Source organism: Rhamphochromis sp. 'chilingali' (genome assembly GCF_963969265.1).
Source record: "Rhamphochromis sp. 'chilingali' genome assembly, chromosome: 11".
In the NCBI taxonomy this organism is placed as follows: domain Eukaryota; kingdom Metazoa; phylum Chordata; class Actinopteri; order Cichliformes; family Cichlidae; genus Rhamphochromis; species Rhamphochromis sp. 'chilingali'.
Window position 1 is genome coordinate 37,253,338 of NC_137938.1, and position 27,703 is coordinate 37,281,040.

Genomic DNA, 27,703 nt, shown 5'->3' on the forward strand with positions numbered 1-27,703 from the left:
GCCATTTACCCTTTAGCCACTCGCCTAGCAGGAAATTTATGCACCTCACGAAACTCATGGCCTTATTCTGGATTATGTAATTGCCAGGGACACCCTCAAAACCTAAAAGTATAAAATAAAGTCGAGCCCACCACTGATTGTATTACAGGTAAGATTTCAGGGTAAGATTTATAGATTTGTAATTCAGATGAAATGTCTGTACAAAGGTCGGGAAAACAACTAATCTCCTTTAGGAACCTGTAAAAATAATAAAGCCATAAACAGTGAACAGAGGCACTGAGTTATTAAGAATATAACAGACTTGACTTCTAAAAACTGCCCTCAGGTTTGGCTGTGGGGGAATAAAGCACATTTACACAAAGACAGCACTCAGGTACAACCCTGAGGTACTTGTACTGGAGTATTTCCACGTTATACTACTTTATGCTTTCACTCAGTCCAGAGAGAAATGTTTAGTCTCTACTCCACTGTACTTACTAAGCTCTACTTCATGCACGATGGCTAACATAGCAGGCTTAAAAACAACACATTGTTGAAGTGCACTCGTTCTGCTCATTCTCAGCTCCACATTTTTAATGTTGGACTCTACTGGAGCAGCTTTGCATGAGTCACAGTTCAAAATAATGCTTATTTGTCTTACACTGGGCTTTTGTGCTTCCCCTTGGATTTTATTAAATGAACCCAACCCCCAGTCAACATACATACAATGTGCCATGTTTCCCAAAACTGAAGGTCTATGCTGACACTTCATTTTCTCGGTACCATTCATAATATTAATTACCTATAACTGGGCTCAACCATCCAACGTGATGGACAGTGCACAAGAGAGAGCGCATCCAGGGTGGAGACGAGTGTCAGAGGTCATTTGTGACAGAAGGATAGCAGGAGAAGTGAAAGGGCAAACTTACAAGATGGTAGTGAGACCTGCTGTGACGCATGATTTTGAGACAAAAAGGTGGAAGGCTGAGCTGAAGATGTTAGGATTTCACTGGGAGAGACCGGGATGAACAGGATTATAAATGGACGTGTCAGAGGGACAGCTCAGCTTGAGCAGTTTGGAGACAGAGTCTGTGGAGAGCCAAGACTGAGACGTTTGCACATGTGCAGAGGAGGGATGATGTAAATGAGGGGCAACGAATGATGAAGAAGCTGCCACACAGGAGGAAAAAGGAAAAGCTCAGAGAAGATTCATGGATGTGATGAAGGAGGACATCCAGATGGTTAGTGTGACACAGGAGGGGGGTGACCCTTAAAAAGGGCAGCAGATAGAAGTACAGGTTAAAGATTACAGCTGGAGAATGTAATTAAAATACATCACAGACAGCAGTGATAAAGAAACATGTAAAAAAAATAACCAAGGATGATTTCCATATTCATTGCTAGCTTTTATGTCAAAGCCACAGAAACAAAAAATAAAATAAAACAGTCCCCCGTGGGTCTTGGTGGCTGTTTTTGGAGCTCCTGTGGTAAAGCAGCAGCAGCTGTGGCCGGTTGTCGGTGTTGCTGAGCTCTGAGCTGTGACCGCGGAGGGGAGGAGAAAAGTGCCGAGCTGCAGCGGCTCTGCTCATTCAGCCTCCGAGCCAGCAACCAAACAGCAGCTCCAACTTCAGCGCACATCGGAAATACTGAGCAGGAAACGGGCAGCTGGAGGGACACCGACCGCTAACTGTCGCTTCACCTGCTGGGGGATAAAAACACCTTCAGGTAAGACTGAAAAAAGACGTTTGGTTGTTTTTATGATGGAGCCAAAACAGCTCCGTGTGGGGATGCTAGCCCGTTAGCTAGCCAGCTAAGTAACTAACTAACAACCTCCCCTCCGCGGATAGCGCGGCGCGGCTCGGCGTTCACAGCTGGCGAGGATCGGCTTGGAGTTGGGGTGGGAGCCCTTTTCTCGGATGTTTTTACATGATTTAAAACCAGGAAAAAGTGAGCCCAGTTTAAAGGCAGTCGGGACTGTTGTTAGCTCCACTTAAAAGTAATCAGACCCCTGCTGGAAAACTGTCGATGCGAGCCCGAGTGTTACCAAGAATAAGGGCAAACACGGGGTTTAAATCAGTATATTAGCTCTTAGCAGCATTGCGTAAGCTAATGCTGATTAATACCAGCTCTAACTAACTTTGTGTCTGCTATAAAGCCCCCCGAAGTCTGTTTTTCTTCTTCTTCCGTTTTAGCTGATGTGTTGATCCTATAAGCAAAAGCCGACCCCGATAAAAGTTTAACGATGGCAGCTGCATTTACCAGGAAACTGGGTTCGTTATTAGCTAACTACTCTCTGAGCACTTTAACGTGCGGACAGAACTCGTTAATTTCGCCATTTCCCGCTACCTCCCTGCTATAAGGCAGGTTTCTCAGCCTGTCTTCCTGCCCATATGTCCTCGTATATGTGCTCTCCACAGCGGGACAAAAGGCCCAGCATGGCGGCCCCCTTCCCCCTCTGAACCCAGCCCACACTGGAGGTGAGAGAGCAGCAGAGGGGCTGCTCTTCTTTGTCCTACCGGGGAGAGGACCAGAGCTTCAGTCTGTCTCTGAAGTCGTCCTGCTCTTATCAGTCAGAGTAAACATGCTGTCACAGGTATTAAAGAGCTCAGAGTCCAGATTTATATCTTTATAAACTGAAGTGTGAGGTAAGCAGGATAAACAGTGATACAGATCATGAGGGCAGGTATTTTTTAAAAAGGTTTTCATGAAGATATAATACTTGAGTTTGTGTGTTTCAGGAAACTGTTTGGTCGAAGCCACTTCTCTATCTTGATTCTCACTTCTATAGTTTTTCAGGTTGCTGTGGTCGGGTGCTGTGAGCAAAGATCTGTTGGTTGGTTTTTTCTGTTTTTGAACACTTACCTTTAAATAAAATGAAATTACAGAAACAAAATAAGTAATCTGTACTATTAGGTTCTGTTACCGAACCGTAAACGTGGGCTAAAATCACTAACGGCTGCTGGTTCTGCACCAGGTCTCATTTAATCTCTTTTTTTTGTTGCTGCTGTTATAAAGTCAGATTAGTGTGGTTGGTGCTGGAGCTGTTATGTGTGACTTTAAAACACGCTTCATGCGGCCTTATCCTTTCTGTTTCAATATAACCTTGGGTCAGATTTGCTTAGGAAGGCTGAGACTCAGTATAAGCTCTTTCTGCAGAGGAGACACTTGACCACACTTTAAGAACGTTTCTGTTCTTTTCATGCCGTTTCTTCCTTTTTCTTTTAAATAGCACCCTCTGTGGTGCTTCCTTTTTTTGGCCTGCATGAAGCGTTAGGCTCAGACCGCGTTGTTGATAGCATCTCAGACAAGCTTTTCAGGATGTTGTTGTTTCAATACAGCTGAGCAGCTTCAGCATCATCTGCCTTCAGTGTTACATGGAGCTAGTTTTCGTTACAGCATGCCTTTTGTTGTTAGTGTAAAAAAGCCTTTGACACGTTTTTGTTTCCATATTTATCACGATAAAGATTTAGCTGCAGACGAATTGCATCATTGAATCATTTCAGTATTGCTTGATTTGAACTCTTATTTTTTTAGGTGTTAACTTTTAACATCAAAACATAAATTTTTACTACCTTGAATCCTGAATGTTGAAAAAGCTGCTGTGTTGTTATGTTGTTGCTTCTGGGAGGCCTTTGTGTTGTGGGTTATCTATCCCTGAGGAGATTTTCTTATCCCCATGGCTCCCATCTACAAACTGGTGCAGGTTGCTTTGATTGTCATTAGATAATAACTTTCCCTAATGGTTTGGTGAGGAAGGCCTCACTATGGAAACAGCTTGAGCCACCAGAGGCAGAAAAAGAGGAGAGGAGGTGGAAAAAGCTGGAGAATGATGGGCTTTTTTCCACTCTGTTCTCCTTCTCATGTCTCGGTGGAGTCGGACTGAGGAACAGCCATGGCGACGTGTACCAGCTGCACTGTGATGAATGGTCGGGGCTCAGGAGGCGTTGCCATGACAGGGTCCCTGGCACGCGCTGCGATGCAGACGCCTCTTTTCTCAGGGCATGTTTACACATTATTTCATCGCCTGGGCCTGCTTGGTTGGTACTTGAGAGGAAAGGCCTGCCTGAATATGCAGAGTTTAAGTGTGCAAAGCTTTTAGGAATGATGCGTCGCTTTTTCTGTTGTTTTGGTGACAGCATCGGGGAAAAATACAGCTGTTGTGTAACCACATCTGACTGCACCTCTCCATGGTCACTAACACTGTTAAATACTCCTGTCGCTCAGCCTGTTTTTGGTCAGGACGGAGCTGTTTGGGTGTTGAGCAACACCGCGAGGCGCTTTCTCAAACAAACTTGATGTCCGTTTGCTTGCCTGGCTCAGTGCTGGTCTTTGCTGGCACTAACGTGAGACTCTAACCTGAACGAAGCAGTTTATCTTGCCTAAACAGAATCGAACGATGAGTGAAATCGCTCCAGCTGTTTCTCTAAATGTTGTTCCAGTATAGGAGCCCAGTCAGTGGTCTCACACGGCCGGCTATGAAGAATTAAATTCTGTGGTCTACATTTGAGGCTCGAATTCCTAAAACCTCACTTTGAACGAGAAAATGAAAATGAATTTTAGTTCTTAATTCCCGAGTGAAGGGAAACGTATGTTCACTGTGGCGTTTCCATTTTTGTGTGTATTTCTTTCAGTGGGGGGGTTTCAGGTGTAGCTCACAGTGGAAAAGCACCGTGGCCAAAGAAGTATCTCTGGGGGAAATACTTCCCCACTTTCATTTCAGACTTTGTACCTCAGCTCTGCTCACAGGCTGCACTTTGGAAGCTCGTGATTGTGCTCCAGATAAGAAGTCGTCTCTGGTTTTTAAGAAGTAACGAGACCTCAAACATACAAATATTAAGAAGGTTTGACCCATCTGTGTGGATTTACAACGCCTGTAACTCTGAAAATATTCAGAGTGTAAAGCTGTAAATGTGCATAGCTTTATGCATCCATCCGTTTTCTGCAGCTTATCTGGGTCACTTTGTTAAATGTAATCGATTGTGCACACACGCTGCCCCTGAGACGTTTGGGAATAACTGAAGTAAAGAATTAGTAAGAAAAACTTTTGCCTCGAAGGCAGTTGCAATCAGTTTTGAGCAGCGAAGCAGATTTAACGACTTGGGGGGCGGGGCTCGACGCAGCCAGAATTTCCTGCTCAGATAACCACGACATGTAAACTAAACCGCATCTAATTTCCATTGAAAATTTGTGATCAGTTTTCGCTCAGTTAAGACAGGAAGCTGTGTTTGTGGTGTTCGGCCTCTGTGGTTACCACCACGGCTGTTCTCTTTACCTCCCTCCGTGCCTGCTGTTCTTCACTTCTGTGCTGTGCCTTTAGGAATTGAACGACACTGCTGACCGTGAGCTACGTGATCTAAATATATCTCCGCTCTTCCCCCCTCGTCCCTTTTTATTTTCTCATCTGCTCTTCGTTTCAGCACTTTTGTTCAGAACCCTCTTGGCTCCTCTTCATTCATTCATGTGTGCAAACACGCCTGCACCACATGGAGCTGTTGCTGAACTTTCTTTACTTGATTATAGAACTAAAGTCAGAGAAGATGTATTTGCATATGAAATTAATAGATGCAAAGCTGCGTTTCCACCTGGAGCGATGTTGTAGAGAGAGGAATGTTAATAATTTGACATACTGTAATTAAATAAACATAAACAGTCAGATTTCAGCTGACGGTAAAAGTAGTCGATAACATCTATCTGCTCCTTTTAACCACGTCAGCCATTTATCAGCCTGTATCATACGGCTGCCTGGACTGATTTTGTAGTTCTGGCTGAGGAGTTGCAGTAACGTGAAGTGCACATGGTGAAATAGAGGCAGGTCTGTGGTTATGTTACGCTACCCCGTGGATACTTGGTGCTACCGTGATACACCGAATATCCCAGTAAAGCTCGTCATCCCTTCTTTCCGACACCGTTTGAATTTGGTCTGTAGCAGAAATGAGTAATAGAGTTAGGACATGTCTAATACGTGCCTGTTGCTGGGCCTGGGCTGTCTTTGAGGCTTGGTAACGATCCCTTGTAGTTTGAGTCGTGTTAAAAAAGAACTTTTTATAGTGAGTAATCCAAACCACACGGGAACATTCATGACTAACCTCGTGTTGTGGTTGGATCATCTCAGACGTCTGTTTCTTTCTGCCATGATTGTTTGTCTCGGCCCATCTGGGAGCTTCAACCTGAAATTTCACTGAGAACAACTTAACCCTCATCCTCCATCTTCCCTGTGCTAATGTGTTCCTATTAGCCTGACAGTTGCTGCGGTTTAGTTTTCATCTTTAGACCCTAGCAGCTGGGCAGCTTGCTTTTGTAAATAGTTTAAATAAATAAAGATGGCTGGAGGTTGAAGTTTAATGAAGACTTTGGGTTTGGGTCAGTTTTTAACTCGGTGGTGCCTGAGACTGGACGAGCATTGTGGACATAAAGACATGCCTACATGAACTCACAGTGACATAACAAATGTAACATGAGTCTTATAAATGTCGACGGTGCTTTAATGGATTATTAGGAAATCATCATGCAGCTATTAGCCGGCCTTGATTCACTCAGGAAATTCCCCGCCCCGAGCTTATCATCTTACAGGGAAAAGCAGAATATATTAACAATGGCGAACCAGCACAACAAAAGGGACTAAAATCTACACAGGTCTTCTTAAAACAAATGAGGATGTTGTACAGAATAGACTCTTCCTCAGCACGGAAGCTGAAATGCTCATGAAACTGATGAGTCTTCATCCAAGGTTAATTTAACCTCATACTGAAGGATCGTTTTCACAGAGGACTTAGTTGAACTTTAGATATAATACAAGTGATGAAAATAAATTAGTGAGGAGAAAAAGGGTGAAGGACTTGGTTTTATCTGGTAAAATGTATTTATACAGTTGAAGCTGGTGACATAACACGTGTGACCAACATTTGTACTTAGGGCAGGGACAGCTCAGCAGGTCGAGTGCCCCAAAATCAGGGGTTTGGCTACCCTGAGGTACCCCTGAGCAAGGCACCGTCTGCACACACTGTTCCCCGCGCGCCCAGCGGCTGCCCACTGCTTCAGAGTGAGTGGGTTGAATGCAGAGAGGAATTTCCCCACAGGGATCAGTAAAGTATACATCATCATCACATCATTATGCTGGTGGGCCCGAGTCGCTCAGTAGGTTTGCTGCCAAAACACTAACAAGCAGCTGATTCAGCAAGGCAACAAAAGGAGGAGTGACCAGGAACAGAAACGGGAAACAGTGCTACAGAAACCAATTAGTCACTGCAGAATTTCAGTGTGACTCTTAGTTATGTTTCTGGGAAGCTACATGTCAGGATACAACCAAGTCTGAAGAGCTTGAAGTGAAGCAAACTGTTGCTGTTTGATGTGTGTAGATGTTCAGTCTCTCATCAAAGAAGGGTCTTCACTTCCAAAAACCAGGATCCCGTCCCAGGCTATTCAACCCCTGCTGACTTTAATAGTTCACATGATGGTGTGTGGGAGCAGTGTGTCACACCCTCACCCTTGACCCTGAGATAGTATTGACTCATGTGATCCTTTAAGACCTGTGATTTCAGGGAGGGTCAGCGACTCTCAGGACTTCTCTGTATGGAGAACCCACATGTCTGGGGCTCCCATCAGTTTTTTTAGAACTGAAGAAGTTTTGTTGATCAGAGGCGAAATATCTTCAGGAACCTGAAAGAAGTCCTGTTGTCTTTAACTGCATAAATCTACCATGACCTGGCCTGTGGCTTGAACATCCAGTGAGATGCCTGTGGTGGCACAGGTCGCTCTCTAATGCATGTGATTGCTAGATAGAAAACACTTAAAACATGGGTGTGAATGAGGCATCTTGTATAAAGTGCTTTGAGTTCTCTGGAAGAGTAGAAAAGCTATATAAGAGTCGTTCCATTCAACCTTTCCTGTTGGGATGGACCGATTCGATATTACGTATCGGTATCGCGCCGATACTGAACTAAATTACTGGATATCGGAGGGAAACCATTAAATATCTACGCAGCTGACGTAACTGTGCAGGGGCGCATCTAGCAAAGTTTAGCCAGGGGGGCCGATAGGGCATTAACAGGGAAAAGGGGGCACAAAGACATACTTTTCTTTCTTATTCTCATTTGAAATGTCGAGCTTTTAATAAATAATTATCGGAGTTTTACACCCAAAGTCTTCATCTGATGTAAAATGTATAGAAGTCCATTACTGTATATAGTGACTGTTAAGTCTAATATACCCTAGTAAGCTAGAGTACTTTTTCCTTTGGGAAGGTACCATCTGTGCAGTTTGCAGTTCTGTTGAAGGAAGATGTTGAATCTATTTAATTATTGTTGAAAAATAATTTCTGTGCATTTTTTTAACACATGCATTAAATTAAAATTGGGGACTGGTTCACTTTTTTTTTTTTTTTTTTTTTTGCTGGGAGTTTGCAACCCTGTTAGTTATGTTGTTTAATATTTCTGCTAAGTGCTCTTTAAAATGCCAGAATAGGGAGGATGCTGTAGGTTTACGTTTATGAGATTGATCAGTTTTGCTGAACTATGAAATATTTTAATGGTGTATTTTTTGCATACAGGTTTAACACAATAGCTTTAGTGTTTTTTGTTTGTTTGTTTTGTTAAAACTTGAGTATGAACTTTTCCAAATGCAGGAAGATGTTTAAAAAACTGTTTTATTGATTAAAAACACACTGTATCAGATTCACATCGGTATCGGCAGATATCCAAATTTATGATATCGGTATCGAACATAAAGTGGTTTGGTGCCATCTCTAGTTTCTTGTTGATCGGCGACTCTTCAGCCGGCTCGGCTCGAGTTGAACTAAACAGCGAGTGGGTACCACATGTTTGACATGTGCTAATGAAGGAAAATGTAGAGATTGTATACTTGGGTGGAAAATAAGAACACAGTAATGCTGGGAAACAGAGCAGAAAAGGGTCTCTCTGATGTGGCTCTAAATGCAGAGAGGAAGACCATCCGTGCAGGAGAGCCGATGAAGTCAAAAGCACAGAACGTCACCAGACTGCTGCTCTTCCTCTCTGTATTTAGTTCACTCCTCATCCTCAGCCAGCACAGAAAGATCCATGCAGCTCCGGGCCTCTTTTGTATGCGTGTAAGTTGGCGCCTGAGCTTTATTTAAAAGGCGCTCGCTGCCAGGTTCTCCCTTTGTGTGAACCAGCTCAGGTACAGCACGAGCCGCGAGCGCTAAAGTATCTTTGTTATTTCTGCTCTTCATAAAGAACATGAGAATAGACGGGAGCGCCACGGAGCGCATGAATTCATTCTCCAGGGATCTTCTCCAGTTGTCTAGTAGATCAAGTTGGCACATAATATTAACATTAATAGCCATCTTATCTCCTTTGGTTAAAAACTGGAATTCAAGCATTGATTTGTGTGCATTGTTGGATAATATGTTGAGGTGTCTCTCCCGTCCACCTATAGATTATATCATTTGTGGAAAATAATAGAAAATCGAGTATTTTGGATTATTTTTCAAGGCTCGATTCCCATACATTGAGTTTGAGTGATGCTTGGCAGACACAGCAGACTAATGTTCCACCCTGCTGTGCTACGACTGGCCAACACCCGACGTCCTCGCCCTGCAGTTTCAGGAAGTCTGTCAAACACCCTTTAAAGAAAACTGTGTGCGTTTGTTTTCCCAGGTACACGATGTGCTTCGTCTATAATAAAAGCAGGTCGACAATTATTCAGCAGGTGAACATGAAAATATTGATAGTGGAAACAACTTCATGGGCCGAAAACTCAGCTGCTGTAGTGGTATGTGGCACGCGCAAATGGAATCTGTGGGCAACACTGATCATAGCTGTGCTGGAATCACAAGTCGAACTGGTTCAGAAATCACATGATCATTGAAGGCGCCGCCCTAGCAGCCTCCTGTCGACTACAATAAAAGAAGATTAACATGATTAGACGGCAGGTACTAGCAGTAGGAGTTTATTCAGAGCTCCTTTGGCCCGTTAAGGCTCCAGGGTTGAATGCACTCAGTGCACTTGAGTAAATTTAGAGATGTGCAGACCTTTATTCCCTCTGTCCAGTCACATGGTTGAAGAGCAGCTTCAGACTCATAATCCAGTGAATGTGAACCTTTTAGAAAGCGTCAGCGATTACTTCAAAACAGATTACGTTATTTATTTATCTGCTCAGAGTGGTTGAGATGAATTTCCGTTCTGTGGGATTAGCCACAGTCTCTGACATATCATGTCATAAACCATATCAAGAGGTTATAGGTGCCGGGCGACATGTCAGGGGTCAATCCTCCCATCTGCTCCCAGCTCTGATGAAAGTCTTCCGCAGAGGATTTCCTCTTCTGTTTGATCCGCATGTTCTCTCAGAGGGGAAATAGGAAACCCATTTAATATCCTTCACATGAAAATCCCCCAGTCAGCTGTTAAAGAACGAGGAGTCAGATAGCATCAGTACATTTCTGCAAGTTGATCAAAGTGTGTTTTGTTTTTGCATTTCTTCATTTCCTGTCTGTCGTTTTAAAGTTTGCGTGGAGTTCCCGAGGCACTCGGTGTTAAATGCTCAGAATGCGTTCGCTTTGTTGTCGAAATGAGCAAGACTAACACGGCTTTGATGGTATGAAGGAACAAAAAGGGCTCATTTTTCTCTCAGCATATCTTTGATCACATCAGTGTCTCTTTTTTGTTTGCCTACCTTTACAGCTCTTTTTTTGGGTCGTCCTCACACACACACACACACACACACACACACACACACACACACACACACACACACGATTCAGCAAGCGGCTCTTATCTCCTGTTGCAGAGCAGGGGTGGGGAACTCCAGGGCCGGTGTCCTGCAGGTTGTAGATGTGTCCTTGATCCATCACAGCTGATTTACATGGCTTAATGACCTCCTCAACATGTCTTGAAGTTCTGCAGAGGCCTGGTAATGAACTAATCATTTGATTCAGGTGTGTAGATGAAGGGTGATGTCTAAAACCTGCAGGACCCCGGCCCTCGAGGCCTGGAGTTCCCCAGCCCTGTTGTAGAGTCTGAGCAGGAACAAATGTTCATAATGTGACCTTTTCCTGTGGGTACTTGATGCTGAAGTGCTGAAGATCCTATCATACAGTCTTCTTGGTGATGTTATACCAGAATTTTCATGTACCGATGATCTGCCTTGGAATAATTTCTGTATGTAGCACTGCTGCCACGGGTCTGTAATCTTTACCATTTCTATAGTTTTCAGATATTTTTGAGGTCTTGTCAATCTTTCTCTTTAAATACAGACCATATGTCCTCCTCTGAATGTTTTTCTATAAAAAATGTAAAAAGCAGAAGAATAGACATGGTGGCATTTCCACTAAATGACAATAAACAAAAATACACATTAAAAAATGTCCAGAAACTGATTACTTTTCAGTTAAAATAGGGTGAAATCCAAGTTCATGTTCAGGATAAAATATCGTTTGATTTTGGGTCGCGGTGTTTGATGTGGGCGCAGGTTCTCTGTCCGTGTTTCCACCAGCCACGTAGCGTTCAGTAGGATTGGGATTAGGATTAGTGCTCCGAGTGCGGCTGCTTTAACGAGCGCTAATTGATTTGTAACTGAGGATGTGCTCGGCATCGCTGCAGCAGAGCTCGGGTCAGGAAGGACGACATCATCGGGTCCTTTCATCAGGAGCAGAAGGATGCACTGCTCCGGCTGCAGATTTTGGAAACTTCCTCGACGCTGTGATGCGTGGCTTCCCGTCTGCCGCCCACAGTGGGCAGCAGGGATCTCCCACTGAGTGATTAGTGCAGGCTTTCTGTTTGGTCTCTGTAAACAAACACAATCCATTTGTTTGCCTGTGCTGTAACAACAGCTCATTGTTTGTGTGCTGAAATCGCTGACTTCAACAGTTTCAGCCAAAGGATGTCAGTCAGTTTTAACACCCGCCCTGTTTCCTCTCCTGTCTTCCAGAGCCATGCTGGAGTGACCCGTCCAGTTCCTGTCGATCCAGGGTGACCAGTGAGCGGCTTAAGGTGGATCGCATCATCATGGAATAATAGCATTGGGAGTCAAAGCTCGACCTCGTCCTCCTCGTCCTCCTCCCCCTATTTCTTTTTCTCTCAGCCTCACTCTGTACTGAAGCCTCCCCCTAACAAACACTCACCCACCCACCCACTCACTCATGCAGGACCCTTCTGACCACTCCTCCCATGCAAGTCACGGTCCACTCCCACCGTCTCTCCAGCCAGTCAGGCGGTGAGCGGCTGGAAGCCGTGTAATCCTCTGTAAAGTATAGCGCCTATACGGCTGCATATGCTCCCCTTTGTCATGGCGGCTGTTGCTGTTGTGGAGGCCTCCCTCAGGAGAGAGCAGGAGGGACAGCAGAAGGCAGCATAAAGCTCACAAAGGCAGGAAGGGTGAGAGAAGGAGACGCTGCAGATTGTTCGGCTGGAGGCGAGTGAACTTCACAGGGCAGCGGATGGTGCTCAGTCGGTGTGAGACTCCATAATGTGGGGCTGGCATTATCTCCCCAAACCAAACACAAAGTGGACCAACAGTCAGCTCTGGAGATACCTACCACCTGCTGAGCAGCAGCGGGGAATGCAGTGAGGACAAAGTGGACCAGATTTTTTTCTTTTCTTTTTTTGTGTCTCAGTGTGGAATATTTTTCTACTTTTGTTCTGTTTGGGGGTCTTTGTGCTTACAGCCTACCAAAAGTGCCTTTTTGTGTGACATCTTCGCGTCTGACATACTGAAGTTAAATATTTCACAGATTGTCACTCACTTGACATTCGCCGTGCGCTGCCATATTCTGGATTATATAGGAAGGAAAAGGCTTGACGCCACCCTCTTCTAACCCTGACAATCATCACCTGCTACGCCCGAGCAGCAAGTTCCACCTGTCTCCACTGGACCCATCCGAGCCGTCACCATGTTCAGTATTCAGTCCAAATGGCGCTACCTTATCATGTTCCTGGGCATCCAGCTGGTGGTGATGGCGCTGCTGTCCCGAGAGGGATACCAGAAGAGGGTCACTTACTTCATACGCATCTTCCGCAAGCCAGACGGGGGCGCTGTATCAGGCCGCAACCACACCACACCCACGATCAGTGGAGGGGACGTATACGCCAACCTCTCCCACCTGCCCAAAGCTCACGGCCATCGAGACGACACGCCCTACTGTCCCAAAACGTCCCCTCTAATAGGTGAGTGCTCATGCCACGTCTTCAGTGTCGATCCAAAGGTGGATTAGGCTTTTCTCCGTTTAGCCTTAAATAGATGTTCACTAGTTAAGTGGATCCATCGTAAAGGTTTAAGACAGCGATTCATACTTCAGGTAACCCTTAAAAGTTGAAGCTTGAATCTCTTGTTTAAATAAAGTATTTGGGACTTTGCGTCCTTGTAGGGCTCAGTGTAGCCTCTGAAGGTAATGCAGGCGAAGTCCCTAAAATTCAGCTCTGATTGATGAAACGTTATAGGTCATGAAAGTTTTTTGGCTTGTGAAGTTGAGCCAGTTGGGGTGGTTCAGGCATCTGACAAGGATGCCCGCTGGGCAAGCTGTTCCAGGCTTTCCCTGCCTCGGTGTTCCTCCAGACAGGCTGGGAGAGGGAGGTCTGGGCTTCTCTGCTTATGCTGCTGCGCCCACGACCCGGCCCCGACAAGTGGAAGAAGGATGGATGGAAATGTGGCTGTAATTGAACTTGTTCAGCTGTAGATTAGATGCCATGTTTTGGTGCAGGTGCCCTCGCCGGCAGTCAGCTGAGTGTGAGCGAGGACTGAAGTGCACTTTTATGCTTAAATGTTTCACCCTCACTACTGTAGTGTTCTCATATGCACAAGTTAGTAACTTCTGATTTTGTCTCACCTTTATTCAAATATAGTGTAAATATTCTTGTAATAAACAGGCAAACTAGACCAGTCACACGAGCCTCACTGCAGGGTTTTTCCTTTTTTTGCATATTTGAGTCACGTGACCTTTTTTTTTTTTCCTTGTTTAGCTCTGCGTTCAGTCTCAGAGAGGATAAACAAAACAGGTGGTATTGACTTAATATTAACTGAAGAGAAAATGGAAATGTATGCAGCACTTTTGTGCTTTTCGTTCCCCCGTTATATAAAAGCAGTATGTTTGTTCCTGTGGCTGACAGTCATGTTAAACATCATTTGAGTCAATGCGAGTTTGCAAGTAATACCTGTGAGCTGAAAGCTCTAATCACTGTTCTACAGCTCTGGCTGCTCTCGGCTCCTGATATGGTTGTCATCGAGCACAGAAGCCAAACCTACCTGCTGCACAAACCTTCTGTTTTGAGGAGGCAGCCAATCAGAAGAAAGCTGGATTAAATGGAGCGGAGTCAAAACAGCTTGTTTCAGACAGAACTGACTCGTTAAAAGACGATGTTAATGAAGATGTTAAATAATGAATAAATACATTTAAGAAGTGGAAATAAAGAATAACAGCTTGTTTACTCTCAGCTGTGTGTCATTAACACGAGCCAACCAACCACATTTTTGGCGTAACCCAACAATAAGTGGCACAAACCGTCTCTCCTACATTCCAAACCAGTGTTGCCTCAGGCCAACATCGAGCCTCTTCAGAGCAGCCTCTGAACACGTGTCAGCGCGGCGCCATCACGCTAAATACCCATTGTCAAGAAGTTTCTACTGGTTCCTTCTGCTGTATCTTCAAGAAAAGAAACTGCAGAAGGAAAGTGAAGATAAATCCAGTGAGTGATAGAGGGTTTAAGTAAGAGAAATATTTCAGTTCACATTAAACTTAAAAAACATGTTTGTCCTGACCCAGACACGGGCTCAGAGCCTAACCAAATGTTACGTTTAAATGCTGTCCCTTTGAAATCAGATTTATTATCCGTGATGTAACATCTGGCTTCTGAGTGCCTTTTAGCTTTGAACCTGAAATCACGCACCTGGTTTCAGGTTTTATATAAAAATAGTTTGTTTTTCTCAGCGTGCTCTCTGTGTGGTTCCTTTCTCAGGATCAGTTCAGTTAGAATCAAAATACCTGTGGAGATGAGATGAGATTGACCTGGTTCAAGTTGCCTCTCAGATGAAGCCTGTACACAAACTCTGACCCCACAGCTGATCTGCACTCAGGTTTCCTGAGTGTGTGTGGATGGTAACAAAAGTCAGTTTTATTGCCTCCAGTTCACTTTAGTTTCAGTTTTTGTTATTGTCCTTATGGATAAAAGCCAAATACGGTTCTCACGTGTCACTCTGACCTCTTTAAAAATATTTAAATGTTCCTGCATGTTTCCCGTATGTCTGTCTGATATACAGGAAAGGATCTGTGTTTGATCACTAACAGGCTGGGGAAGGAGCGCCTGTGTGATCTTAGTGTCTAAAGGGTGTGACACAGTCGCTGCTTTTATGGTGCTAAGTTTATGTCCATCAATCATCTATAAAAACATGACGCTGCAGAGGGGTCATGACCTTCTCCACCCTTTTTCACCTGCTGTGGGGAAAGTTTCAGTCAACTCTTCATGTGAGTCGATGTCATCAAGTGAGCGCGCCTTACATTTCCTCTGGTTGTCATATTTCAGTGATTTTGTCCTTTCTGTAAAACAGATGTTTTTGTGGGGGCATTTCAGTGCGCTGACAGTCGTGTAGGCCACGTCTTTGGCTCTGTGGAAATGACGTGTGCACAATAAACGTAAGAGATGCCAACCATACGGCTGCCATCAAACCACTGAGCTCTGTCACACCGTGTGAAGGCACCATAAAGCTTGTGACAGTTTTCCACCTGAAGAGGTCTTTTATGCTCCGTGTTTGCCAGGATTTGACGTTAAAAGGAAACTGCTCTTTGTACCAGGAAGCTTTGACTATGAGCCCTGAGCTCACTGCGCTCTACTTGAACTCTTCTGTCAGCTCTGTTCCAGCTACGCCGTCTAAACCCAGAATCCTGCCGCATGTTTATTCAGTAATTTGAAACCACTTGAAGACCATGAATTGATATGAGGGAAGAAAAAGACTCTTGAAGAAAAAACAAAGATGTTCGTCGCTGTAACACAAAGACAAACGAAACCTGCTGGAGGTTTGAGCGGCTCGGGTTCCTCCACTGGAACAGCTGAAAGGCTCGGGCGGGGATATTTGTATTTAGTCTGTTTGAAAACAGAAATCTGAAGCTTCCACGATGAGCTGACCTGGGTAGGCGGCACACCTGCATCTGTAACCCACCACCTGTTCACGTGATCTGATGAGTCAGCAGGCGTTGGAGCGACGTGGCTTTAAAAAAACAAACGTCAGCTTAACCTTGATTAATGCAGTGTGTATATATACTTTTAATATAGTGACAAATTTTCTCTCCTTTTATAGATATGTTTTTCTGTCCCCCTGACCTCAGGCGGGCGGCTGGACGAGCAGCGCGTGCAGGATTGTCAGACTGATCTCTACATTACAAACACGGCTGACTTTGTGCTTTTAAAGCTGACGTCTGACTTAATGTCATTTCAAAGCTTGATGTCACAAAGGATGGCTCTCGTACCCTGACCACATCATTTGCTTTCTGTCCGGTAACTATATTCATTCTTGGACGTAATTTATAACTTCTTTCCACAGGAGGGCCGATCCACGTCAGCTTCCCGTCACGCCTTAGTCTGGCCGAGGTTGAGAGGAAGAATCCGCTGGTGGTGCGCGGAGGACAATACAGGCCGCCGGACTGTGTGGCGAGGCATCGCACGGCCATCATCATTCCCCACAGACACCGAGAGCACCACCTCAAGTTCCTGCTCTACTACCTGCATCCGTTCCTGCAGCGGCAGCAGCTCAAATATGGCATTTACGTCATCCACCAGGTTTCTATTATTTCTATTTTACACTAAAATTCAGAAGGCGGTTGGAAATTAATTTTACTGTCTTTGTGTTAATGTTTAGATTTATAATATTTGGAGTATTGAGGGTTTTTATTGTCTAAGGTGATGCACTAGTTGATGCTTGATAAAGAGCGCCCTCTGGTGTGTGGTCACTGGATGTGCATGTTGGATGATAAGAAATCTGAAGCAGCTCAGAGGTTTAATCTGTTTAGAGCTCACTGATGTTTCACTCTCAGCTCTTTATCTCCTGCGCCTCTTGAGCTGGATCGTACCATCACACTCTGTGATGATTTTCAATTAAATGCTTTTATAAATGATATTTTTATTAGTTTTGCTCAGCTGGATTCAGTCACATTCTGATAGTGCTGTTAAATGTGTGTTTAATGTGCTGCTAGCTAAACTTTCTAGTTCTGGTTCATTGGCGTCTTATTTATCAGAGTTTATGTTACACAGCTGAGTCGTGGCCCGCGGTCACAGGACATCGTTGCATTCGTCGCTCCATCAGGTCTCTCCTGGGAATGAGACACTGGGTCTCAGTGGGACTACCTGTGGAAAAGTAAATGAATAAAATACAAAAAATGTACGTTTGGTCCCGCTAGATCGTAACCCCCAGTGGGCGGGGCTTATGTCTCCTTTGTTCTTGGATTCTCCAGCAGCGCGTCGGTTCATCCTGTCTGAAACAAGCTCCTCCTCCTTTTATGCAACAGTCTTCTGATTGGTTGCTCGTTTCACACAAACTCCCTGAAATGCTTTTAAAGTTTACCTCACTAATCCCTGTTTAGCACAAACATCACAACGTTTCTGTGGCTGAATATTTGACCTGCTGAAGTCTGTTGTGCGTCCTCCTTTGAGTGAGAACGTCTGGCTTTGTGCATTTTTCATTTACACAAATATTCCGTTTAAACTTGTTTCACGGTCACGTGAAGAAACATTTTTGTTTTTCTTCTGCAGGCTGGAAACTACACCTTTAACAGAGCCAAGCTGATGAACGCCGGTTTCCGGGAGGCCATGAAGGAGGAGGACTGGGACTGTCTCTTCTTCCATGATGTGGACCTCATTCCAGAAGACGACCGGAATACGTACGTCTGTGACTCGAACCCCAAGCACGCGGCCATCGCCATGGACAAGTTCGGCTACAAGTATGTCTGAGAACGACCGATACATGTCGTGGTTTCAGTGCAAGCTGTAGAATGAAGTGCTGTATGAAAGCAGTCCTGTGAGTGGGCAATATTTCACTTTAGTTCAAATAAACCAACCAATAGAAAAAGTCCACAAGCCTTCTCAGACAGCCCTCATTTGTCCTTCAGTGTAGCCCCTTTTCCATTAGCACCTGCTCGGATCGCCACTACAATCCGGTTCTACCTAACATGCATGGTTGTCCTCGTAGCGACACGTCCGAGCGTCCTGCGACGTGACTAATATGCGGCACGAACGCTACAAAAAAGTGGATGTCGAGGTGACGATATGCCTGCTGCTCTGTCTGTGGCTTTTCACGGCCTTGTTTTTGTAGCCGTTCCCGTCGTTGCCAAGTTTCAAAAATGGCGGTTTCATGATGACTCATCGAGTGATACTGCTGACCAGCCAATCACTGACAAGCATTCTGATGACATCACATTTAGTACCTGTTCAGATCGCTTGGGGACCCCGAGAGAGCAGATACTAAAAGAAGGTACCTCTACCCGGTGCTGTGACCTAATGGGAACCCCTGAAAACTGTGGCGACCCAAACGTAGGTGCTGATGGAAAAGGTGCTGCTTTGCTCCAGGGTGTAACACTGGCTCAGTCAACACATTTAGATATTAAAATGAAATAAATTCAGATAAAATGTCCTGAAAAAACAGGATGAGTTGATTAGAGTAACTCGATAAAATGAATTAAAATATAATGTGACAAAAATGTGTCATGATGTCAGTTGTAGAAAAGGTTGCATTTAAAAAACAAATAATACATAAATAAAGCAGCAGAATAGTAAAGGTACAATAAAGCTTACTGTTAATGTAGTTTTTCTATATGTAATAATTAATGTGCTAAAGAGCTCTGTAACTAAAAAAGCATCTATAATGTGTCCAAGTGAAATGTATTGAATATAATCTCTGTGGTAAAACGGTCCAATCAGCAGAATAAAGCAAAAATAACTTAATGAGTGAAGAATAAAATAATAATATTCTATCAGTGCAGGGTAGAAATACCCAGATGTTTCTCTGCTGGACAGATGTGTTGGCTTGTTTAAAGTTCTTACTGGAGGGGGCCTGAGGTAAAGAAGGGCAGGTTTTACTCGAGCTCGTCCACCCCACGTGGTTACTGTTGATTTGCTTTTATCTTTACTTGAATTTTATCTATACTTTAATTTGAAAACATTTCCCTTGACTTGAAAGTGTTTGTGCACTGCTGTAGTTTTAAATGAGTTACAGAAATAAACTTGGCTCAGTGAAACTTTAGCTTCTGTGTTTGCTGCATGGACCCGGCGACTCTGCAGAAGCTGCATGTGTGTGTTTTGTTATTTAAATGCCAGAGTTCAGTTTCCACACACCTGCCATATATTCTAACCTGTCTGAACAGTACAGAAACTAATAATAAAACCCTGATGCTCTTTATTCCGCTTTTAATTTGTCTTGTTTTCTAATCCTAACCCTCTCCAGGCTTCCATACAAGATGTATTTTGGAGGCGTGTCCGCTCTGACGCCCCTGCACTACCTTAAAATGAACGGTTTCCCCAACAATTACTGGGGCTGGGGCGGCGAGGACGACGACATCGGAGTCAGGTGAGCATCGTGCGGTTCGGTTTCAGGGTTCCTCATAGGCTCCACATGAAAGAGCGAGGCAGCCTCTGTCATATTGCATTTTATGCGCTCTCGCATCCATAAACTGTCCGGGGCAACAGTAGAAACCTGTTATTGATCAGGTGAATTCTCCAACAGTCACCAAGAGCACAAACATGGTCCAGAGATCCTGACACAGCTGAGTCAAACATTACTGGAGACCGAGGCTAGATGTCAGTCAAAGTGACCCCACCCCTGAATTTAACCCGTAATCATGTGGGAAATGCTGTGCGTGTCCTCAGTGATCAGGAGGGGTGATCGGTCTAACGCTTGTTTCTGGTCTCCACAGAGTCTCTCTGGCTGGCATGTACATCACTCGTCCTTCACTGAAGGTGGGCCGGTACAAGATGATCAAACACAAGCTGGACAAAGGCAACGACGTGAACCCAAAGAGGTACTGCGGCCCGAGTGCTCGCTGGCATAACGAGATCTCAAGTCTGAGCACAGAAACGACCAGACGTGACTCGCTGGCCATAGTTGGATACCAGAGTTAGACACACGCTACGTCACAGCTAGCTGGAAGTTGGGCTGCGTATCGTCACAGATTTCTAGAATTGATTCGATTTGAATCGAGGACATTTTGCTTCAGTCGGAAATATTATAATTCTTATTATTTATCAGTACATATACATATTTTTATATCTATAAAAAGAAAGCTGACACTTGTGAGACTTGATCAAAGGTGTGAGCATCACAGCAGATGCCTTTGTGTCAAAGAACTGGGGATAAAACTACGGAGCCCTGCAGGGGACATGGGAGAAAAAAATTAAGACGGGCTTTTGCGAGATCTCACAAAAGTCCGTCTTAATTTTTTTTTTTCTCCCATGTCCCCTGCAGGGCTCCGTATAAAACAGAAAAACATGAAGGAGATTTTTTTTTTTTTTTTATAGCAGATGACCTTAAAAATATTCAGCAGTAGATCAAAAACAAAAGAAAACCACGAATCAACACATGAACATGACCTGATGCTGCTGACGTGAAGCAGAGCAAAGTTAGAGGTTTGATTAGAGACACAGCTGAGCGTTTTGCAAGTTTGCATAAATTTAAACAGTTTTAAATTTCTTCAGTATTGAACAGCAGAAATGAAAAAGTCATTTAAACCGCAGCGGCCGACAGCGCTGTAAACAGCTGTAGACTGGTGGGTAACAAGCAAGCGAATGGGAAACAGTTCTTGAAGTAAACAGCGAGAGAGAGAGAGAGAGAGAGAGAGCTGTGCATGAAGTGGAGGCAAAACAGCAAATCGGAGGGAGTTCATGACGACGTGTATGTGAAGCGTAGTTTGCTCTTCTTTGGCTGCTGGTTCAGTCAATTTTGACTGAAGAAAGATGAAACCTGCAGCTTCAGAATCTATCGCGAAAAAAAGACGTAAACACGGAGCCGACGCATCTGATGTTAGCGAGCTTCATTATGTAAATTTTGTCCGGAGCCTGAATGATGCAGATTTTGAAGATATTAAAACCCCACACTCCAAAACATTTCCTTCTTCATTCCGACACACGCGTCCTGCAAAGATTTCCATACTTTGACACTTTCCCGACTCTTCTCGGGTCAGCTGGTCATTTTTCCCGTTATTCCAAACAGTCGTGCATCCTACAGGGATTTCCAGAGCGGTGCCACATCATCACCTCTAACATGTGTTTCTCCTGCCTCCCTTTGCATTTTCATTTGTTGGCATGTATAAATGCTGATACCGATGCAGATCGGCAAACTAAAATTAGTCGGTGTTGTTCAGCGTTGGCGCTTTAGGGCAGTGGAAACTGGAAACTGTATCTTCTAGATCGTCTAAGGAGCTCGGAAGTAAAAGAATCTGGACGTCTTTAAGTTTCTTGAAGATGTTTAAACGCTCATCTGAGACGCTTCTTCAGTTCTGAGAGTAAACGGTGGAGCGTCTCAGGTGTTTAACCCTTAAGAAGGTCGTTGACCAACTATTGGTCATGTGCCTCATCACATGAGCGACGGTGTGAAAAAAGGTCATTGTCAGCAGCGGTTTTGGGCGAGCTCATTGTGAAACCTAGCCCCACCCTATCATGTGACTGAAAGATGGCCATGGACATAGATGGCTTCTTTCACTCCTGTTTCAAACATCCTCAACGGAGTGACCTTTGACCTTTAGGACAGAGAGGTGTAATGTCTTCAAGAAACCTAAAGAAGTCCAGACGCTTTAGTTTCGTGGCTCCTTAGACCACGATGAACCTTCAGACATCTTTTAGAGGAAACCTGGTCCTGAGTAAATTACAAGTGAGGCCACAGGCTGTTTTTATTTAAGCCAGATTACAGTCTGTTCACATGTTTGCTTATGGACACCTGTCTACTGTCTACTGTACTCTCGAAGTGGAAAAGTGTTTGTTTGTTTGTAAACAATGAAACAACGAGGTCATGATTTTGCTGTAATCGAGCCGCTGTGCTGTTTCTCCTGGAAGAGTGAAGATGCTCTGCTTCGTGTGTCTGTCAGGTTCAACATGCTCGCTAAGACGCGTCAGACCTGGAGGGCGGACGGGATGAACACGGTGGAATACGAGGTCATCTCGCGGGAATATCTGCCCCTGTACACCAACATCACCGTGAACATCGGCACGGAGGCCGGCCTGCACCCGCCGCCCCGGGCTCCCGGCCCCGCTCCCAAGGCTGAAGCTAAAGACGCCGCTGAAAAGCTCAAAGAGAAGTAGTCCTCGCTACTCTCACTTCAGACGGATAATCCTATCAGTACATGCTGTATGAAGGTGTTGGGTTTTTTTCCTCTAGATTTTTCTTCTGTAAGTTTTGTCGCCCGAGTGTCGCTCCGCCTTCACGTCGTCGGGCGTGCTGGATGATGAAACCCCTAAATCTGTTAAAGATGGATCAACTCTTCTAAGTGATGTGCCGCTTCCTCCGGTCCTGCTCTAATTTATTCTTCTGAGGGAGCCGCAGCCGAGAGAGGGGGGCAGGGCTAACAGTTGGACTCTATGAGTTTATATATCTGCAGCGCTGTGGTCGCTGGTTTAACCGTGTGAGGCCTTAGAATCTATTTTTTTGTCTCGTCTTTTCACTCGTACCTTACTCTACCGAGGATGGTGGATTTGAAGGAGCAGCAGTCGCACTGTGTCAGCCTCTCGTCTCAAAGCACCGAAGGGGTTTTCTGTGCTTCTGTTACCGTCAAGGCAAAGTTCTCGCTTCTGCACACCTGTCTGTGAACACCTTTGTTTTACAAAGACAAACGTATCTTTTAAGATTATAGATGAGCTTGTGGAAGTACAGCGGGAGTGATTTCATGGTGTAGATGAAGTTGCAGCTCCTCTTTTTTCAGCCTTTTACACCATCTCCTTAAACTTCAGTATGTCTGACGTCTTCTGATTGAATTCATCTCTTCTGTCTGAGTTCAGTGGGGTTAAGCTTTGCATCAAAATGGAGTCTTTTTTTCTTTTCTCTGATGCTTTATATGCAGTGAATTTGGATGTGACACTAATTATCCTCAATCTGCACAAATCTGGGAAATTAAATGGAACGATGAAATTCAATGGTCACATTCATTAAGCTAATCAAACATTAGAAGAAAACTGTAATCAATATTTAAGGCCAATGACATTGGGCAATATTTGGGGTACTTTATGTAAATCCTGGTGTTTTTAATAATTGTTAAAATCCTTTGGAAGAGGTTTCAAGAGATGACGACACACTTTAGTGTAATGCCAGTTACATTACGAGTCACCTTAAATAAGAACTTGTTGATGGAGCTGAATAGAAATGCAAGAAGTTGGTGGTGAAACACTGCCCCCAGTGGTCAAAGTTGTAGTTACATTTTGTAACTTTAAGGTGCCTTTAAACTATTTTAATTACTGAAACAAGAACACTGAATGATGGCCTTGCAGGAAATGACAGCGAATCATTTTGGTACAAATTATTTGAGGAAACTGGCACCTGCTTTACCTATTAACCACAGAGATCAGCAGCCACCCACCCAAATAGTGTTTATGAGGCGAGTATGGAGGGCAAAGTTTGTGTGTGTGGGGGGGGGGGGACATGCATTTACTTTTGTAATTTAAACTAAATAAATAAATAATGTGGTTTGAAAATGTAAACATTCAATTTTTATGTAATACAGATTATGTAGACGACATGAGGCGGACAGACATTAGCTCAGTCTTGATTATAACTGGTTAACTTGCCAAACAGACAGAATTGAAAAAACACTAATGTAAGTATGAATAATGCATGCAGGTGTTGAATATTATTTTTTTTAACAAACTGTGCACCAACACAGAAATGGCTCAAATGTAGTGTTTAACAAGAAAGTATTTATTTTCTTGTTAAATTATGCCTTTATTTTGTTAGTCCTCATTGTATCCTACATATGCCTCAGTTTCTTCCACTGACAGATCTGTGTGTGTGGGGTGGGGGGGGCATCGTCACCAGTGAGGCTGGCTGCAAAACCAAAGAGGATGCTGACGGTGTGAAAAGCTGTGAAATAATAAAGTATAGTCCAAATATTTGTGTAACACTGTCGGTGCAGAAACACTACAGACCACACAGTAGTTTTCAGGTATCAGACAGAGACTGTATGTAAAAGATGGCAGATGTGTGGACTTCCTGTTTCATGTGGCGGTCCAGAATGAGCGGGCCTCTGAGGAGTCGCAGAACCAGCATGTACATTTATTAAAGTAAAAAAAATTTGATGGGAAGGATTGATGTGATGTCACAGTGGCTCCGTCCATCATTTATATACAGTCCATTATGTACGATGCGATGAACAGGAAGCAGTCAGTCCCCTCGACTGGCTCTACATGTTAGTGCAGTCCTGTTTTTGGGGCCACCTGCTGGTCGTTAGAAAAGATTGCAGGTTTAAGGCACGATGCTACAGCCATCTTTTATATACAGTTTGTGGACGGGGATCATTTTTGACGTTTTTTGTTTTTTTGCTCTGTAAAGACCTTCGTTTTGTCCTGTCCTGTGTGAAGACTATGACTTTACTCTGAAATCATATTCAACCTTTGGCCTTACACACTCATATAATATCGTCTATATATCTGTACTGGGAGTTGGCATGCATGGCCAAGAACAACTTAGTGCTGAATACATATCAGTGCTCACTTCAAACATATGAAGCATGCTGTGTTGTGAACTGGAAACTTGTATTTTGAGCATTTACTTCAGCGTATCAAGCCACCTCTACCTGTGAATATGTTTGATTCTTTAAGCTGCTTAAACGTTTTCTTTGGTTTGACTCCGTTCTGATGTGAAAATAGAAATCCGTAGCCGCAGAGTGAAGTTACCCAGGATGATGTAATTGAGTTATTTCTGCGCCCCTTATGAATTCTGCACACTCCAGAGTGGCCTTAAATTCATTAATAAATGATTACTCAAGAAGACGTGCTGACTCTACTTCTTTGGGGGTGAGTGTGTATCATAACTGATAACCGCCAGCCAATCAAAAATCACTTATTCAGCAGCTTTCAGTAAAAACAAAAGTTAAGGGGCTTTTTTAAAAACATTTACACGTCTTACATTTATGAGAAAGACTGGCAAAGTTAATAGAAAAAATGACACATTTATTAGGAAAAAACCAGCAAAATTCTGCAGAAAATTTGGAAAATTAATAATAAAGCTGGTAGAAGGAAGAAGCAACGCTAACACAGTATGTATGAAATGTTCACATTTAAAACCCCTGGAGGGTCTTGGGTCGATTTGTGGCTATTTTCAAATTTTGATTACATGCCATTTGCACAGTGTTGAATGGACTATAGCCAAATTCTCCAAAAAAAAAGTTTGATATGATTTTATTTCAAAATTCAAGTCTGACTTCCTTCAATTAGCTTCAGTGGCTAAGCTACAGACAAACTTACACTATTGGGCTTAGTGGTCGATTTGTGCCCCATTGAAACCCATTATAAACGCTATTTTTCACTGCAAATTAATTACGGTCAAAGGGATCGTAGATGTTTAACTTTCATTTTCATTTTGCAGGACGGGCCTTAGAGTTGTAATTTTTTTATTTGTCCACCGGGTGGCGCCCTTGCTCCACATTTGACCCCGGGCTGGAAAACAGCGGGCTGCTTAGATAGACCTGCGGGAAATGAAGCCTCATTTCCGGCGTGCAGCAGCGGCTTCGCCCGCTGATGGGGCGGGACCATTTTTTGGTCCCTAGGACTGTGAGAGGGTGCTTTTTTTTTTTTAGTCAACAGGAAATGACGTATTTGTTGTCACGTGGTATCGGGCGTGTGTGCTGGAAAAAGGGGTCCCCGGTGATCGTGCCCCGGTAATCGTCGCGACTTACCCCGGCAAGATGCACTTATTTCGGCCTAGAGGAGGAGCATTTGCCGCCTGGAGACCATTTTCTGGTCCTGGAAAAAAAAAAAAAAAAAAGGCGATCGAAATGAATGTTGGTGCCAATCTTTAGTCCATCTAAAGGCCTAATTATAATAACAATTGAATATTACCTCAAATGTTTTTTTTGGAAAATATTCAAGTTTTATGTTTTTTGGGGCAAAAAAAGCAGTGCGCTCATGTGACGAAACCGGGATATAAAGGGTTAAAATCCGCGAAATGTAATTAAAACTTGACATGAATATTTCAAGGAGAAGTAGGTCTAAAAGATTGGCTAATTTAAAGTGGAATAAAATATTAATATATAAATTTTTTATAGCACTTTTTTGGGCGTGGTCGATTTGTGGCTCTAAGCCCAATAGTGTATGCATTTTTCTAGGACCCTGAGAAACACTTAAAGAGGAATTTCTACAACACATTTTTCCACTGAGGACCAATCTCGTCGCACCTGATTGGCTCAGCAGTTCTTGGTTGATCGAGTCCTGAACCAGCTCCACTTTTAACCTGTACACACCTAAATGCATATCTGTGATAATGTGATATGTCTCACCGCTGAAACCACCACTAATACAGGAGCACGCGTAGGAGTCCTGTCACACCCCCAAACTCAAGGTGGTGAAAGAGAATTATTTAAAAAAGCCACGTGTGTGGCATTACTTTAGTTTTTGAGCAGGTGAAACTCAGGCCTTGGTTTCCAGCCTCAAGTTGGAGTGCAGTTGACATATGCAGTGTAATGATTGGGGTGTCCGATCTTTAATATGTTTAAAAAAGTAGCTTTATAATCTATCCTGGACTCAGAACTGTGCAAAGATGGGACTGGAGTCATCCACACTGGTGTTCAGGTCTCATCTTCTCATATCTGAGTCTTCGTCAGCATCTCAGTAAAACTGTCCACTCGACGCACAAACCAAAGCACCTGTCCAGTTACCGGAGCCTAGGTGTCTCTTCATTGTTCCTGTTTAAACAGGTTCCACATATAACATTTGGTGCCACTAAAGACCAGGATGAAGGACGTCACTCTTCTACACATCCAGCTGACCAATGTCAGCCAGGGCACAGTGTTTATGCTGCAGCATCCTGCATGGGCATGGTAGGGCAGGGAGGCCAAAGCCTTAGTGGCAAATATAAATCGTTGTACATTCAGTGCCAGGTTTTGTACAAATGGACAAACTCTTCTTGGCCCTTGGAGGTTGGGTCTATGGGGTCCGAAACAGCAAAGGTTCTGTCCGGTTCAAAGCTACTCTACGTCTTTGTTGGAGCTGCTGCTCCTCCTGAGCATCCACAAGCAAAATCCTCAATTATTAGGTCCGCCTACTAAAGCTCGGATATTCCTGTGATGAGGTTGTTGTGAAGTAACTCAAGAGACGTGTTCCTGACATTTAAACTACATTTTTATTAATGAAGAAGCAGAAAAAGCTTCCCATAACCTGCTGCAGTAGCCTCGATGTGAATCAGCGTCTTACACATCGAGGCAGTGACTCTGCCTCGATGTGTAGATATGATATGAAGACTGTGAGAAATTATGTTGAACGTATTCTGGAAACAAGTTCAGAGTTTTAACCTTGATGCTGTAACATTTTAAAACTTGTTTTATTAGTTTGAATCTTTTAACTTTATGCATCAAGCAAACATTTAATTATCTGCAACATTCTCTGACTGGAAGAAATTAGTTTAACATTTAAACCTATTTTCTGCACATTCCAGCTCATAAAATAAAATATTTTTTGTGTTTACACTCAGTCTTTCAAATAGATGCAAGTAAAACACAGCAGAAAATAAATAAAGTCAAAGACTCAGCGGTCCTGTTGCTCTGTTTTCACCTGTAAAGCAGGAGTGGGGCAGGAGAGCAGGCACT

General features: G+C 43.8%; 1 protein-coding gene across 1 annotated transcript; it reads left to right on the forward strand.

Moving 5' to 3' along the window:
- Window positions 1-1,549: 1,549 nt before the first annotated feature.
- LOC308405281 (beta-1,4-galactosyltransferase 3) lies at window positions 1,550-24,891 on the forward strand. Its single transcript, XM_080895793.1, has 7 exons — window positions 1,550-1,704; window positions 11,881-13,115; window positions 16,480-16,715; window positions 17,685-17,872; window positions 19,372-19,494; window positions 19,841-19,945; window positions 22,004-24,891. Exons 2-7 carry the CDS (start codon window positions 12,842-12,844, stop codon window positions 22,215-22,217), a joined length of 1,140 nt encoding a protein of 379 aa, XP_080751919.1. The 5' UTR covers window positions 1,550-1,704; window positions 11,881-12,841; the 3' UTR covers window positions 22,218-24,891.
- Window positions 24,892-27,703: the final 2,812 nt, after the last annotated feature.

Excerpts from the sequence above, each read along its gene's own strand:
- LOC308405281 (XM_080895793.1), top strand. The coding sequence starts at position 12,842 with ATGTTCAGTATTCAGTCCAAATGGCGCTACCTTATCATGTTCCTGGGC. Across the intron at positions 17,873-19,371 it reads ATGGACAAGTTCGGCTACAA|GCTTCCATACAAGATGTATT; the intron begins GTATGTCTGAGA and ends AACCCTCTCCAG. Across the intron at positions 19,946-22,003 it reads AACGACGTGAACCCAAAGAG|GTTCAACATGCTCGCTAAGA; the intron begins GTACTGCGGCCC and ends TGTGTCTGTCAG.